This window comes from Poromitra crassiceps (genome assembly GCF_964638095.1).
Source record: "Poromitra crassiceps genome assembly, contig: HAP1_SCAFFOLD_1308, whole genome shotgun sequence".
NCBI classification, from domain to species: Eukaryota; Metazoa; Chordata; class Actinopteri; order Beryciformes; family Melamphaidae; genus Poromitra; species Poromitra crassiceps.
Window position 1 is genome coordinate 1 of NW_028151102.1, and position 16,388 is coordinate 16,388.

Sequence of the window (16,388 nt, forward strand, 5' to 3'; positions counted from 1 at the left end):
GCGCCTGTTCAGGGGGAGGGGAACTGGTTGGAATAGAGTGACCCTTCCACGTACTATGTCCTACCGGTGAAGAAGCTTCCCCTGTCAGGTGAAAAGAAGTGGCTGATTGACTGCCCATGTCTCGGAGGAGGCATGGAATCAGTCTCGGCTCTCCCTGAGCGACAGAGGATGAAGTAGCAACCAGGATAAATATATAAAATTAGCACTAATGGGGATAAAAATGGGATAAAAAATCGGGGGGAAAAAAAAGAAAAAAAAAATAAACATTGTAGAACAACTGCACAGAATGGAGCAACTAACTTTTAGTCTGAGGTTACAAAAAGAAAAAGGGGAATCACTCTGGTACAAATGGACAGTTTTCCTAACTCATAGAACGGAGAGGTCTGGGCCCTCTTGAGTGGGGGACAGAACGGACGAGGTGGAACATCAGCCTCTTCTCCACTGTTTCTGCCTGGAGCCTGTCTGTGGACTGTTCTAAGACAAGGGTTGCCAGGGACATCCTGCCGGCCCCTGGGCCAGACGTTGGACATGCCTGTTAAGTGAAATGACTCTTGCTATTACCCCGTTTTACATTTACTTTTTTCTTTTTGTCAAAATGTATTGTACAAAGTGATGTGCTGTGTATGTTGTGACCTCTCCTGACCTCCTGTTACATGTCTTTGCAAAAATGATGTAAAAATAAAAGTATTAAAAAAAGAATAGACATCAAAACTATAAAATAACACAAATGGAATAATGCTGTGACCAAAAAAGTCAAACAAATCAAAGCTATCTTATATTTTAAATTCTTTGAAGTAGCAGGCCCTGACTTCATGACATTTTTTCACAACATTTCATATTATTTTGAAGCAGCGGGGACCAAGATTTAGCAGCAGGGGGGGGCCGCTGCTGCTAAATGTATATAGCAGAAACCCTGTCCTTTATACTCTCAGCCATCAATGCATATTCATTTCTTCATTTTACCAGCTGTTCATATTAACTTTGATTGTATGTTTTGATCATGATTATTAATGCTTTAGAATTTCCAGAGTAAGGGATCAATAGAGGACTTATCTAGCTATGTATGGCGACTTCAAATGTTAAAAGATGTTTGGTTTACACGAATGATTGTGTAGATGAAAGTCTAAATTATGTTGAAAATCAAGCTTTTTTCAAGGAGTACATTTGAATTCAAGCATATTCCTAACCTTAAATACATAATGGTTCAAATTAAGCATAGACAACAGAGGGACTGGAGGAGGAACTGACCGTTGTGTCCCTTGAAGGCATCGCTGGCTGCCACTCTTCATCACCATCATCACCACTGACAATAACACAATCTTCATCATCATCATCCTCATCATTTCCACTGACCAGATAGAGACAGAGAGAGAGAGAGAGACAGACAGACAGACAGACAGATCATGACCTCAAACAAATTCAAACATTAACATTAACATTACATAACTAGTATCTACAACACAAGTGGTCAACAGCCAGTCATGAGTCCAGGGTTTTCCCAGTCATTATAATAATTAGGTGCAGCGCCAAAAAGATTTTGTGCAGCACCCAGGGCAAATAAACTGGAAATATGGGGACAAAATTAATAAATAATAAAAATAACTAGACCATCTTGCGATGGGCTCACATCAGCCAACTAAAAAAAAACAGTATGTGAGCCAGGGGCGTAAAGTGGGGGGGGCTAATGTGGGGGGGTAGGCCCCCTTGCTCGGATCATGCCCATTTTCGAAGTCAACCTTAATTCTTATGTCAACTTCACACCTGTAAAGTTTTGTGACTGCATCTTGCACCATTCTGACGCTATCGCGTTTGCAAAATCCAAATCTGTCCACAGACAGACAGGCAGACACCTGACAAAGTACTAAAAACGTTTTCTTCCTGCTACAATAGAGCCCCTTCTAAACATGCAGTGAGATCCGGATTATAACCAGCTGCTAGCCGGTCGGCCTGCATGTTTAGAAACAATTAGCCGCCTTATGCGCACTCCCGCGAGTGCGGGTCATGACCATCTGAGCCCCTAGTACAGGATCCGCATTATTACCGGCTGTTGTTTAACACCGGCAGCTCATGTTTCGGATCATGTAGCTGTTATGTCTGAGTGGGCGGGTGGTGGGGCACTTTACAAACCATTAATCTCCCAGTGATCATTATTTTCATGAATGGACGTAGTGTTAGTTACGTGGCTGGATTATTTGGAAGAGAGTCAAATTAGGTGAGTAAACAAGTAAAAGTTTAATCGTCTCTTTGTCCCCCATCTGCCAGTTTAAAAATGCAACAAGGAGATGATAGCCTACTACTATAGCCTACTGCATATAGGGTGACCATTATGTCCCGATTTGTGCGGGACTGTCCCGCATTTTCACGGTTTTTCACGCATCCCGCAAATTGAGACGTTGTCCCGCATTTTGATTAGCAGGCTCCAGTTTTCACATGCGCATTTATAAAATGTGGGTTATATGAATTGGCTGTGTGGAGAAGGGGAGGGAGGACTAACATCACGGGGGCGGGCTGTGTCTGATGTCATCATGTCAATCAAACTGGGGTACACGGGGGCTGGGATCAAATGCACGTTAGGGTACGCCCACCGACAACGACGCGGAAACAAACAGCAAGCCGATATGCTGCAGATTTGATGCGGAATATTATGAAACATGGAGAAGGAAAGGGAGGAAACTGCGACAGCAGCAAAGAAAAGGAAATGCAGCTACAACAAGGACTGGGGAAACTATCCGTGGGTGAAGCCAGTGCAAGGCGATTCTCAGAGAGTTTTTTGCGACATTTGCCAGAGTCAGTTTTCAGTTTCACATGGAGGTGAATACGACGTGAAACGACACAAACAATGCGAGACTCACAAGAAACGTGTTGCTCAAAAGGAGGCTTTCCAGTCTATGGATACGTTCCTACTGAAACCCAAACAAGATTCCAACACAGATAAGGTAACAGCAGCTGAAAACACTTCTCTTAAGTTAGGGGTTCCTTAGGGGTTCCTTGAGGGTCTCTAGGGGTCCCCAGATATATATATATATATATATATATATATATATATATATATATATATATACACACACACACACAGATCCTTTCCAAAAAATTAGAATATCATGGAAATACCATGGATGCAGCGGTCATCAGGTCAGAGTTGTGAAAGTTGCATTTAAATAAAATATATTAAGTTTTTAGTTTTTTAGTTTTTTAGTCTCTTATGTGCTACTGAATCAACGAGAGGGCAAAGCATACTGTATGTTATGAGCTAAGGGGCAGAATTGAAATGTTTATTTTTTAAGTTAGATAGACGTTTATATCAACATCTTAGACTACCTCGATGCACCGGTAACATGTCCCACATTGTCCCACACAAACGTACTCTTCATCCCACATCTGGTTAGTTGGGATCTGCATAGGCTAAAGTACCCGCTAACATTCACGTAGCCTATTAATTAATTCATCGTTCGGGCAATCGCTTATATCAACAAATTAAACGAGCAAACTCACGGTTTCCTCAAGTGCTGCAAACGGCTTGAATTGTTTATTTTCCTCCCGACCTGTCTGTCTTGTAGGCTATGTAAAAATGCAAGAGTTGCATCAGCCTATATCGAGACATAGGCCTATAGCCTAACTTTTGTGGGGAGAAATAAATTGAAAACTAGTCAGATATGACTTGAATGCCACTTGTAAAATCACCCACAGTGATTGACATCGGTGCGACCACTATTTTGACTGGGCGGCTGTTGGGCGATGTAAGAAAGGCAAGCGCTCATTTTTGGCACATTGCCACCCCTCGTTATTGCCTGAATGGTTGGAATGGATCCTCTGTTAAAACGGTATGTTTTTGAATGGAGTTTGGTTACAGATTCGCTAAAGCCGTTTCCATATCACATTTATTTTTATCGATACACGCTACCGCACCCCCTCCCCCCGCCCACTCTACTCGCTATCGGCAGAGAGAATACGGACCATTTCCAGCTGTTTCTAAACACAGACTCGTGGGTCTCTATCGTTGCATCGGCCTATGAACGTTGCATCGGGCTATGAACTGCGCCCAATGCCAGACGCAGAGCAGATTAGTGGGCGTGGACCGGCACACTCGATATTTTGGTATCTATCGGCGCTACACGCGGCCTTAAGCATTATAACCACGCCTTTTAAGTGTAAAATTATGCACAACCTGCTCATTGGAGAAGTGCAGTAAACGAATCATAAGCTTCCCTTTTAACTCATTGAGTGCCAGCCACTTTTGGAAGACGGATGCTCCCAGTGCCAGCCCTTTCAGAGCGTTTTCAGTGATTTCTCGAGGCCCACAGAATATTGTGTGATATTACTATGTAAACACCGAACACGCCCAAAGAACGATGATACTCTATTGTATCATCAGCAAAAAAAAGTTTATTGATATCATTTTCCGTTCTTTAGTTATCAGCCGGAGAAGATAGGTTGTTTTCACCAAAAACAGACGTTTCAAATTAGAAGCTGAGATAATCAGCCTTTTGTGAAATTAAGCATTTCAAGCACATCACTGACTCTGAAGCTAATATTTTCTGATGTAGTGACACCTCAAAAATAATTTCCTTCAATAAAACAGTGAAAACAAAGGAATTTTGTTTGTCAAAATAATATTTTTTAGCTGCAACCAGCAGCGCTGGCCCCTGCGTGCGCAGACCCTACACTTTCTTGCTGGTCTTGATTTACTGCTGGTGGGCATCAGATATTCTAGCTTGCCAATCTGTCCATCGAGCCTGCTGTCTGGGTCTGTCTGTGTCGGTGTTGTATGCTGCCCTGCGTGCCCCCCCCCCCCCCCCCCCCCTTACCCTCAACTGCAAACCCCTCCTCCGTGGTTGTGTCTCTGGTGGATCTGGTGGCTCTCTGCTGCGTTTGCTCTGCACTGAAAACCCAGCTTTTTCACAGCGTTCCGCGTGTATTTGTCACCGGCTCCCAGCGCTTCCAACTGAGAATAATAACAACTCCACAACTAATCATGTGAGGGGCTATCGCAGCGGACACGGAGGGGCTCAATTGTGGGAGCAGATTGGCTGCTGCAGGCACAGCTAACGTTATGCTTCATGCATATCGATGCATACCGATGCGGTTTCCGTTTCATCACGGGGCTTCTTCTGCTGTTTTTCCTCACCTTTCTCTAATCTGGAGAGCACTGTCGCCACCTAATGGGTCTGTAAAATAGGTTATACACATTCAACATGCCCCAAATTTTTACAGGAGATGTATCAGGCTTTGATCCACGTCCCACCGTCAAAAAACGCAATTGACGACAATCGTCGTCATTGGCACTCTACGTTACTATTTGAATTGACGACGATTGTCGTCATTGGCACTCAATGAGTTAAGCTCCAATTCCACGGAGCGATCCAGGCCAGCTTCAGAAAAGCCGAGGGCTCTGAGCTCCCCCCTCCCTATTTCATCCCTGGCTGTCTCCATATATATTATTCCATATTATTATGCTTCTCAAAAACCAATCTCGCTGCAGTTTAAATACTGCAAGCATGTAAATACGCTACACTATAGCAAGATCAAAGTGAAAAGAATGTTCTAAACGCATCGGCTAGAAGAAAATAGCCTATCCCTATGTCATGATGAGATTAGATTGGTGAAAATTTGTCCAGAATTATATCGTTTTGCTACATTTTCTTCTCTCCTGCTGCACAGGTAGGATGATGCACATAAATATAGCCTACATTATGTAAAGTCATTGCATAAATGTGTTTTTATTGTAAAAGTAAATGTGAAGTAGGATTCAATTTATTGGAGCGGACATCACAGTAGGACATCACAGTACAACCGCGTTACGGCTGTCACTCATCTAAATCACGTAAAATCTGCGAGGGATATATATACCCCCAGGATGACATATATGTTTCACATAGGGTTGTGTTTTACGGAACACATAGGGTTGTGTTTTTCCATGTTTTATTTGGTCCAATATTGAAATGTTCTACAATTGCATGTTGTGTTAACACGTTAATTGCCAACAACGAGTTGAGTCGTCAAACACAATCCAGCTGTTCACTGCCACCGACGAGTTGAGTCGTCAAAAAAAAAATATTTTTTTTTTTGACGGTGCTACGTGGATCAATGCCCCCCGCGTCTCCTATGGAGATATTGGAAGTATTGAATGTGTATAATCTATTTTACCGACCAGCTAGGTGGCGACGGTCCTCTCCCGACAGATATAAAGTCAACCAAAAGCAGCCGCCTCCCGCGGCTGCTTCCTCCAAGGAAGGAAATCAAGGAAATGGCTTGGCGATTTTACAGTCAGAAACGAACGAGCCTCATTCTCATACTGTAGGCGCCGGCGGGGACGGTTTCGCGCTGCTGCGGTGGGGGTTTCCTGAAATGGACTGTGTGGCTACTGTCCATGGTGGGCAGCATAAAGCCTAGAGTCGCACGGGGCTTCATCGGGGCTCTCAAACCCAAGAGACGAGTGAGACCTACAGTATCCACACTCGCTGCCAGGGAGGCAGGCTGCTCAAACTCCCTGCCAGGCTCCCAGCAGCAGAGCACTCACTTGTGACAAACGCAGGCTGAAAGCCACTAGACACGCCCACGGAGGGAGGAGTTGAAGGAGAGGGCGTTCGGAACTATATTGTTTGGATGTCTGATCTCTCACTGATGCCAAAAATAAATGGTTAAAGTGACTGTTCTGCGTGTTTGATTGAATTTCACAAAACTGCGATTATCTCAGCTTCCTGTCTCACACGCTAAAACCATGCTGTACTCAACGGCTAATATCTACATAACTACTAAGTCTACAAACTAACTCTTTTAGACAGAGAAAGCACACATTCTATTAGTACTTTTGTGAACTTTGTGTTGACAAACTCCAAGCAGAAAAGAATCCTCGGCTCTTGTAAAATGAGCCAGAATCCTCAAAAAAACAGCTTGGCAAAAGCTACCTACAGCAAAAAAAAAACGGCTGGCAGTCAATGTGTTAACATTAAACATTATTTCTATCTACCTTTCTATCTATTTAGGCTCATTTGGTTGCTATTTATTGTCCAAATGTATTAGCCTCAATGCATGCTGGGAGATTTCACATGTGTGGCTTTGGCTTTGGTAGGCGAGCCGGCACAGCGAACATTTGTTTGGGCAGAATGATATTGTTTTCTCTCGCCTTTTCTTCTCCCCCACTGCACAGGTAGGATGATGCAACAGCCTCTGAATGACAGGGGCTCAAAACTGTCATGTTATACAAAACTGTCATGTTGTTATACTACGTACAGTATAACAACTTTTTTTTCATCTTTCAACTTTGTGCCTGTCTGAGCGCGAGAGAGAGGGAGTGAGAGAGAGAGAGGGGGAGAAAGTGTGAGATCGGCAGAGGAGAGCTGTGCGTGGAATATCCGCGGCGCACTGAATAAGGCCTGGTTTTCAAAAGCGCAAAGTTTAAATGAAAGCGCTAAATTAACGCCAGGTGGGAAGATATCGTTAGGCCGGTATTTAAGGCCGAAACGCCCATTCTGGCCTATTCTGGCACTGCGCCACGCCTCTTCGGCGCATTTCGGGGCCTAAAACCATGTGTATATCTTCCCGAGGCAGGCGCAAGGTGCGTTTTTTTGCGTTTAACGCCAGTTTTTGCGCCTAAGGCCACTGGGAAGATAGGGCCCCTCATGTCTAGAAAGGTAAAACCGGAAAATATCCTGCTCTGGCTAGCCGGACATGATCCAGACTTCATGTTTAGAAGAGGCTTACGTGTCTCCAGGACCACACTTTGCCATGATCACTCTCTCTCTCACTCACACACACACACACACACACACACACACACACACACACACACCTGTCTAAGTCCAGATGTATCTGTGGGGACCCTCTTTCTGGACCTTGTGGTTCTGGGTGGTTGGGGGGTTTCTTTTTGTTGGTTCTGGAGCAGTGGGAGCAGCTGTGGATCCAGCGCTTCACATCGGGCCTCATGGTTTTCCAGAAGAACCTGGTGGTGTTGGTCGGCCCATACATGTTATTGATGTACAGTACTACAGAAAGAAGGTGTCTCTGTGATTTTTTTGTTCTTTTGCCAAATACTTTGATTTTAATACTTAAAGGAACACCCTGCTGATCTTCAACCAGCTTTGTATCATTAGAAAATCAGTAGTATATCAGAAAACGGTAAACAGATTTGCAGTCATTCATTTAGTTTGACAGTTAATGAGAGTTGAGTTGAGTTCATTTGAGTTAAAGTTGAGCTGAAATGGCATTCCAGAGTATTTAACTTCCTTATCGTGACGTGACGTATTTCCAAGTGAAACGTTGATTGAAAGCGGGACCAGAGACTGGGACGAAATTGGCTGGTCAACAGGCCGCTAGAGAGGCGGAACAAAACGCTTGGGGTTTAATTGTACAGCTGAAAAGTGGGTGCGTCACTAGCGTCAGAACAAACCAAGAAGGAGTCCGACAGCAATGAGTTGTACGCTAGCCTTGCTAATGTTAACCTCCATTCAGTTGTGAAGGACTACTCGCCCCCTTCATCTCCCCCATTACCAGAGCAGGCAGGCGTACTCCCCGAGCTGCCGGAGGCGGAGACGAGGGAGAGGACGACACCTGGGAGTGGGGCCGTAAATGTTTGTCCCCCCCACCCCCCACCCCCATCCCCCCTGCAGAAAAATTAGTTGATGGAGAATGACAGTTGGAGATTGTTACATTCTGACGAAGATCCTTGGGATCGAAACGTAAATAAATTGACCAGGAGCCTTTAAAATCCAGTGTGCGGACTCTATTTGTTTTTCTAATTATTATTCATTTGTCCAGCACCTGACTTTTCGTAGATGTGCATGCTCTCCTGTTTTTTCGTTGGAGATTGTTTGACAGTTGTCGAAATTTGATAGTACTTGCTGATTCCATTTTGAATGAAGAAAACATGGTTGAATTTTGATGTGGAAAAACCAAAGAAATTGAATTTATTTAGTTATTCTTTTTGGCATACATTGTTAAAGGCCGGCTTTTCCGTGGGGGATATGAATATATATTAAATCTCACGCCCCTAAGGTTTTCAAATCCGTTGAAATTTTTGAAATTGGTTGTTTACAGCCTGAGATATCACCAGAAATCCACTCTGTGTGTGGGGGGGGGTGGTGGGGGGGAGGTGCGGGGACTCGAAATACTACATTTCCCACAATGCACTGGGCTCGCGTGGCCTTCGTTTCCATGCCCACCCCTCAGGCGTTTGGCTGATATCAAACTCCAGTAGGTGGCGGTAATGCACATATGTGTTTGCCAACCGCCATAAAACTCAAAGAAGAAGAAGACATGGAGAGAAGACATGGAGAGAAGAAGAAATAAATCGAAAATAAATCGAAAATCAATTGCCTCCAAATTGCACGAAATTTAAACTGAAGTATATATGTCGGGAGATGTCTTCATAAAAAAAATTTCATGCATTTTAAGGCATTTTCGTAGGAGTTACGCGCATCTGATGTTGTAACTATTTTCTGTAAAAGTGTGTAAAAACGGGTACATTGCTCAGCGTTGATTTCGTTACTTCAACCCACCTACTACTAGATGTAAAATTTGACGAGCTTTCCAATGCCGCCAGTCACGTGTCTGTCCGTGCTTCCGTTCCCGAGAAAATCGTCTCTTTGCAAGGAGCTATGGAAAGCTAGCCTAGCTACAGCAGGCTAGGCGGTCGAAAAAGATGGCTGCCTTTTTGTTTTTCTTCAGACCTCTGAAGGGGCGTGGAGGACCTCTAGAGGCGGGACCATGGCTCACAACAGTTGTAGTTCATAGGTGCACGACTTCCGCAAGGCGGACTTGGGCCAGATGACGCGAAACGCGTCGGCTGGCCCAAAAAATATGTGAGAGATGCTTGATATCTCTGGGAGTGAAGCTCCAATTTCAAAAATTTCAACGGATTCGAAAACCTTAGGGGCGTGAGATTTAATATATATTCATATCCCCCACGGAAAAGCCGTCCTTTAAATAGGTGCACTCTATGACCAGGGATATGATCTAAAATACTTAAAAAGTACTTTTTCATTTCAGCTCGACTTTAAGTTGTGCATGAATGACATTAATTGAGCAAAAACTAGCTGTATTAATTGTGTTTCTCATAATGTAATAATGGCCTTCATCTGATTGAGGAAACTACTGGAATAATGGACTTATTAATGTGCATGTAAAATGATGAAAGAGGAGAGCACCTCTCGTTGAGCAGCCGGAGACATTTGTTGAGGTCGAGGTGGTTTAGCTCTGTGTGATAATCCAACATGGCCCCCTCCACTTCCTGTCTGCTCCTCAGCACCAAGCGCACCCGATCTCCCATCACCACGTGCAGCCGGTCGTCTAGAAAACCAGGGGAGGTGTTAGTCTGAATTCACATTGGCTCCAGCAGCCAGTGTTGTAGTCGAGTCGGACTCGAGTCTGAGTCTTGGACTCATTTTCAGGACTTGCAACTCGACTTGGACTTGAGCACTGATGACTTGGACTTGAGCATTCATGACGAAGACTCGGAATTGATAAAGACTGTTTATTTCCAGTTTTTTGTAATAATACTAATAATTTTAATCTGACACTGCCAGATTGTTTGTTTTCACATAAACATATTGGAACCAGTCGCCAGGGAAAGCATTTCAAAGGGCAGGCATTTTGAAAAAATACCTGGCAGGTGATTGGATGAACCATCTGTCTATCATGTCTATCATGGGCTTGCTCTCGTTGTCGTCACACCTAAAGCCCGCCCGTAGCTGCCTCATAGGATGCTGATTGGTGTGAACCACTGGTGGTTCAGATTCAAACCAATAGATTGGAGCGTGGCAAGCGCTTGCCCCTCCCTCATTACCACCACTGAGGTGCCCTTGAGCAAGGCCCTTATCCCCAACCGCTCCAGTGGAGCTGATCAGTGGCCAGCAGATCAGACTGCGGTTGTACTGGTCAGCTTCCAGGTATGAATGTGTGTATGTGAATGTGAACAGGGCACTCCTGAAAAAGAGAGCATTGCTCTCAGTGAGTGGACGAAAAAGCCACCGTCCGTGCTCCACTGTTTACAGTCTAAATAGCAACTTGCACCGCGCCTTTCCAGTAATTTTTCACTGTTGTTGTAAGACGAGTTGACGTCTTCTATGCAGTGTGTTTATGCATTAACGTTATTAGCAAATAGCCGAAATGGACGCGGAAAAGGAAGTGGCGGTGGCAGGAGAGGCGCGCTGTACAGGAAGCTGGGAAAAACGGTAGGGCTGTCCCAGAGTCTATTTTTCAAATAAAAGTTCCCAGATTGATCCTGTACCTACACCGGCAGCAGTGCTTCATTTCAGAGCTGAACTATTGGGGCATTGCTTTAAAACTGGGAAATGGGAATGTGACCGTTCAAAGGTCATGAGCTCGAACGGTGACGTCACCAGTGCTCGTGCGCAACAACAGTAGTTAAAATCGTAGTAAATACTGTTTATTAGCACTTCTGTCTTGTCTGTGTCTCATTAAATCAGCTGTACACACAGCACTGTCTAACTTCTATCTGTGTGGTCATGTTGCTGCAGTATTTGTATGCGCAAAATACCTTGTTATCAACTGTTATTCCTAATGATGGCTAGCCTGGCTAGCAACCAGATCTGACTCGTTTAAACGGATGTACACAATTTGTTGGAGCTATTGGTTGTTTTGGTGGTATTTAATAATAAACATTTATTTTGTTATTTAGTTTTGTAGAATAATATTGCTAAATTGGGTTGATTAGTATTAGTATAATTATTTGGTTAATTTGAGCACTTATTAAGCTTTTATTTTGAAGGTGCTGGCAGCTGGGGTGCACTCAGGTGAACTTACTTATATGGGCATACAGGTAGACTCAGTCAAGGCACCGGGAGGGGTTTATGGTTTTTTACCAGGGCAAGAGAGGCGGCAATCTTTTGTTTGTCTGTTTGCTTGGAAAATGGTGAATAAATCAACAGAAACGCTATGCCTGCCTGGACAATTGACTTATTTTTCCCTGCGTAAGATATGATTCATTCCTGGTCCCAGTGGCTTTGATTTTTAACATGTTTAGTTTTTTCTTTATTTTTTATTGTTTAACAAAGGACAAATAGCCACTACACAATTCAACAGTGAATTTCCCAGCTCCCAGTTTTCTGCAAATGGAACACTAACAAAACAGATGTGACGTCATTCAACCGCCACATCCCAGTCTGTTTGCGATAAAAGAATGGGCCATATAGGCTATGTGGGATGAGCCCCAAGTGTGTGTGTGTGGGTTCTATACGTATATTCAGTTGAGGGTTGTTTGTGTACAGATAAGGCAGTTTGTCTAAGTCTGTCTGGATGAAGGGTGAGGGCTTCACGTACCTTTGATGATGAACTTCTTGCAGAACCTTCTGAAGGTGTTCTTCTCCACATAGTTGAGTCCTGGAGGATAGACCGCAGTGCGGATGTAGCGCTCCGCCGCATCGTACTTGGCAAAGTACATCTGCTCACAGAGTAGGAGATAAGGAGAATATAATCATTGCACGTTTTTGTTTTCAGAAATCCACCCGCTAATATTCCCCAATGTCCCCATCCAGAATCTTTCCTGGTAGTCCCAAACCCCCCGTCACCCGAACGTCTTTTCACAGCAACCGTTCTGAAGTGGTAACGCAGGAAGTAAAGCAGGTGTAACCCTAACCCTTTCCACTGCAAATGATGTCCACAAAGGAAAACTTTGTCAACATCTGTTTTATCTAATGAGATAGCTTCCAGTCTGTTCATCTCACTTCGATCATTTTTATTGCAGCAAAATCGTCAAGCAGACAGACTGACCAGACTGTCAGAAATGTTGCATGCACCTGACAATTTCTATCATACAATATCGCGATACTTTGCATTCATGCGATACAATATTTTGCCACACAAAATATCGTGATACTAATGCTGTATCGATTTCCCCTCCACCCCAAGTACCGGTGCCTGGGCGGAGACCTGGTGCACGGGGTCGAGCTGGGTGGGTGTGGACTGGGCCTGTGGCCCTCTGGGGATGCAGGCAGAGGGCACGGCATCCGGCTGCAGGGTGACCCTCTCCCCGCTGCGCTGGAAGCAGTCATCTGTGAAATGTGCCGAGCAGACGGAGGAGCGGAGCCGTGGGTGCCAGCTGGACCGGCCCACATTCTGCAACCATCGAGCTAACAGGGCCGGGTCGTGATGAGGAAACCTGGAGGTAAGGACAGATGATGGATGGATTGGTAGATAAATAATGGAGTACCGCAGGAATGAGTCCGGAAAACATGGACGGTAACACTGTTATGACTTTTGAAGTGTGAAAATCGCATTAAAAATGTCATAAAAGTGGTCCTCATTTGTGAAGATTATCTTACTGAACACAAAACTTTTGTTAACCACAGACCTTATAGAGCAGAGTCCGGAAGTAGCATGTTGGTGCTTCAGGGGAAAAGTTAATGGGGTTTTATAATGGGGATTTCACTTAAATGCATAAAATAAGGTCTGTGGTGAACAAAAGTTTATGGGAGTGGTAATTTGTGTTCAGCAGGATAATCTTCACAAACGTGATTCACTTTTATGACTTTTGAAATGTAAATGCATTTTTTTTCAACACGGTTTTCAGAAAACACTTCAAAAGGCATAAAAGTGATTCACGTTTCTGAAGATTATCCTGCTGAACACAAATTACCACTCTACCTCAGTGCTCTAATGTTTTGGCTCCAGGGGATCCCTGACAATATAACTCCCGGGGCCCCCCTATGGCTGAAAATGGAGGCAGCTAGTCTGCAGGAGGATCGACAACGTTTTTGTGTGAGAGGTGAGGAGTGATGCCTGACAGCTAGTTTGAGTGATAAGTGAGGCAGGCGGAATGACAACATTTCATGTGAGATGTGAGGAGTGATGCCTGACGAGTGAGGACTGATGATTGACGAGTGACGCCGTATTGTGCGATGACTGACGCGTGAGGAGTGAAACAGTAATGCAGGAAGAATGACAGCGTTTTCGTGTGAGGACTGAAGGTGTTTCAGAGCACACTCGATGATTTACTATAGGAGACATGACAACTGACAACGCTTAGACTGAGGAACGATAGCCTATACTCTGACGGACGAGGGTGCCCTAAAATGGTTGCCGTACAGGTGCCATGTGTCGGAGAGCACTCTGTCTAACGCTTTCTGGTCCTGCCCTTCACTGAACGGATTTTGGGCCAGAGTATTTGAATGGTACTCTAAAGGCCGTTTCTCACTGGTGCGGTGCGGAATGCGTTGCGATATGCGATGCGAAATTTCGTGCAGATTTTCCGCATTGCAAACTATACACACAGGTCCGGGTGCGAATTATTCGCATTCCCACGTTCATTTTCCGTCGGCGGAAAAACAGTGAGCAGAGACCACAATGCAGTCAAGCAGTAGTAGTAGCAGTGATGACGACCTGCTCCTCATTTTGCTGAGAAAACAAACGAGAAAGAGGAAAAGAAGGTTCTGGGTTCACCCAATTTTAGAGAGGCGCACAGAACATGGCGAGTTTCATCAGCTGGTCGAGGAGCGCCTGTATCACAGTCGCTTCAGGCATTCTATTTCAGAATGGGAGTTGAGCAATTTGAGGCTCTGTTGGGGATGATAGCCCCTCACATAATGAGGAAACACACAAACTACCGCAAACCTATCGACCCTGAACAACGACTGGCAGTGTGTTTGAGGTGAGCATTTTCATGCAATTTATTTTGTTTACCGTCTTTTGCTTTAAAAAAAAATCACGATATACGAGGGATCAGTGTTTGTAAACAAACGGCGAAACTGGGGGGGACGTTCACGCTAGGAAGGCTATAGATATCCTGTAACGTTACAGTAGGCTATGAACACAAATTGAATCATCACCATGCCAAACAGCAGCGCAGCTCCATACTACAATGTGACGTCAGTTGTAAATAAAGGATTTCATTGGTCAAACGTATCTTGCCGCATCCGAAAATCCGCGGAAGTCAAAGTCCGTGCGGAAAAATAAACCCCCGCACGAATGTTCCGCCTCGGTGTGCAAGGTTCAATTGCAACTCATTAAAACATTTTGTTGCGAATCTCCGTGCCGAATATTCGCGCGAAAATCCGCACCGGTGTGAAACGGCCTTAAGGCTTACAAAATAACCCTTCAACCAGAGGCAGAACTCACCATCTTCGGCTGCTCAGAGTCCTCCTTGGACTTCCCTACGGCTGTGCAACAGTCTCTGGCACAGGGCACAATCGTTGCCAAGAAACCCATCCTACAGGAATGGAAGTCCCCCTCTCCAACCTCCTTCCAGCTATGGCTGACGGACATGCTCTCTGTTATACGGATGGAGAGACTCAGATTCTTAATAAAAGGACCAACTCACTCGGGAGATTTCTAGCTGTTTGGGACCCTTTTCTGGCCTACCTCGACGAGGTCAGGGGCGATGGGTGATTCACCCGGCTGGTCTCCCACAGAACAAACAACAACAACAACAACATTCACCACGTTGTGATGTCGGAGTGTGTGTGTTTCTATGTTTTGTTTTTGTTTGTTTGTTTGTTTATTTGTTTTTTGTTTTCTGTTTGAGTTTGTTTGTTTTTGTGTACATTCCAAATTGCATGTTATCAATGGCCAGACGGAGCGGGCTAACCAGGAGATGGAGGCAGCGCTTCGTTGCATCACCGCAGCGAACCCCTCCTCTTGGAGCTCACAGCTGCCATGGGTGGAGTACGCCCACAACACACTCCCCAACTCCTCTTCCGGTATGTCTCCATTTCTCTGTTCTCTGGGCTACCAACCTCCTCTGTTTCCAGTCCAGGAGGAGGAGATCGCTGTCCCTTCTGTCCAGGCCCAGATGCGCCCTGCCGCGCTACATGGAGGCGTGCCCGCGCCGCCTTGCTCCAAGCCTCCACCAGATCCCGGGTCCAGGCCGACCGTCGCCGTGCTCCAGCCCCCGCCTACGTCCCGGGTCAGAAGTTATGGCTTCTTTCTAAAGACCTGCCTCTCAAGGTGGACTATCGGAAGCTCGCTCCTCGCTACGTTGGCCCTTATGAGATTGAGACTGTGATTAATCCCTGTGCTGTCCGGCTTAAGCTGCCTTCCTCCCTTGGACGAATTCATCCCACATTTCATGTGTCCCGATTGAAACCTGTTCGGTCCAGTCCTCTCGCCCCTCCCACAGCCGCCCTTCCTCCTCCTCGGATGATGGAGGGCGGTCCAGTCTATACGGTTCGCCGTATCCTGGATGTCCGCCGCCGGGGTCGCGGGTTCCAGTATCTGGTCGACTGGGAGGGTTATGGTGCTGAGGAGCGCTGCTGGGTCAGCTGGTCAGAGGTCAGAGTCAGCTGGTCAGAGTGTGCAGCTGCTGCACACTCATCCGGGACTTCCGCCGCCAGCACCCTGACCAAGCCAGGCGGTTGCCAGGTGGCACCCGTAGAGGGAGGGGTACTGTCATGCCCTCAACATCCTCTGCCTCCTAGTTTCTCTCCCCCCTCCCTTTG

The 16,388-nt window shown here is 45.4% G+C and overlaps 1 protein-coding gene across 1 annotated transcript in view; it reads right to left on the minus strand.

The window, feature by feature from the left end:
• Positions 1–1,248: 1,248 nt before the first annotated feature.
• The window catches only part of LOC310771811 (uncharacterized protein), a gene marked incomplete at both ends in the record, with an annotated part of 32,300 nt that continues 17,160 nt past the window's right edge, over positions 1,249–16,388 (minus strand). The window contains 5 exons of the mRNA XM_083664326.1: positions 1,249–1,348; positions 7,790–7,939; positions 10,143–10,284; positions 12,277–12,397; positions 12,868–13,114. Of these exons, the coding sequence (XP_083520452.1) occupies positions 1,249–1,348; positions 7,790–7,939; positions 10,143–10,284; positions 12,277–12,397; positions 12,868–13,114 (760 nt within the window). The remainder of the gene's footprint in view (positions 1,349–7,789; positions 7,940–10,142; positions 10,285–12,276; positions 12,398–12,867; positions 13,115–16,388) is intronic.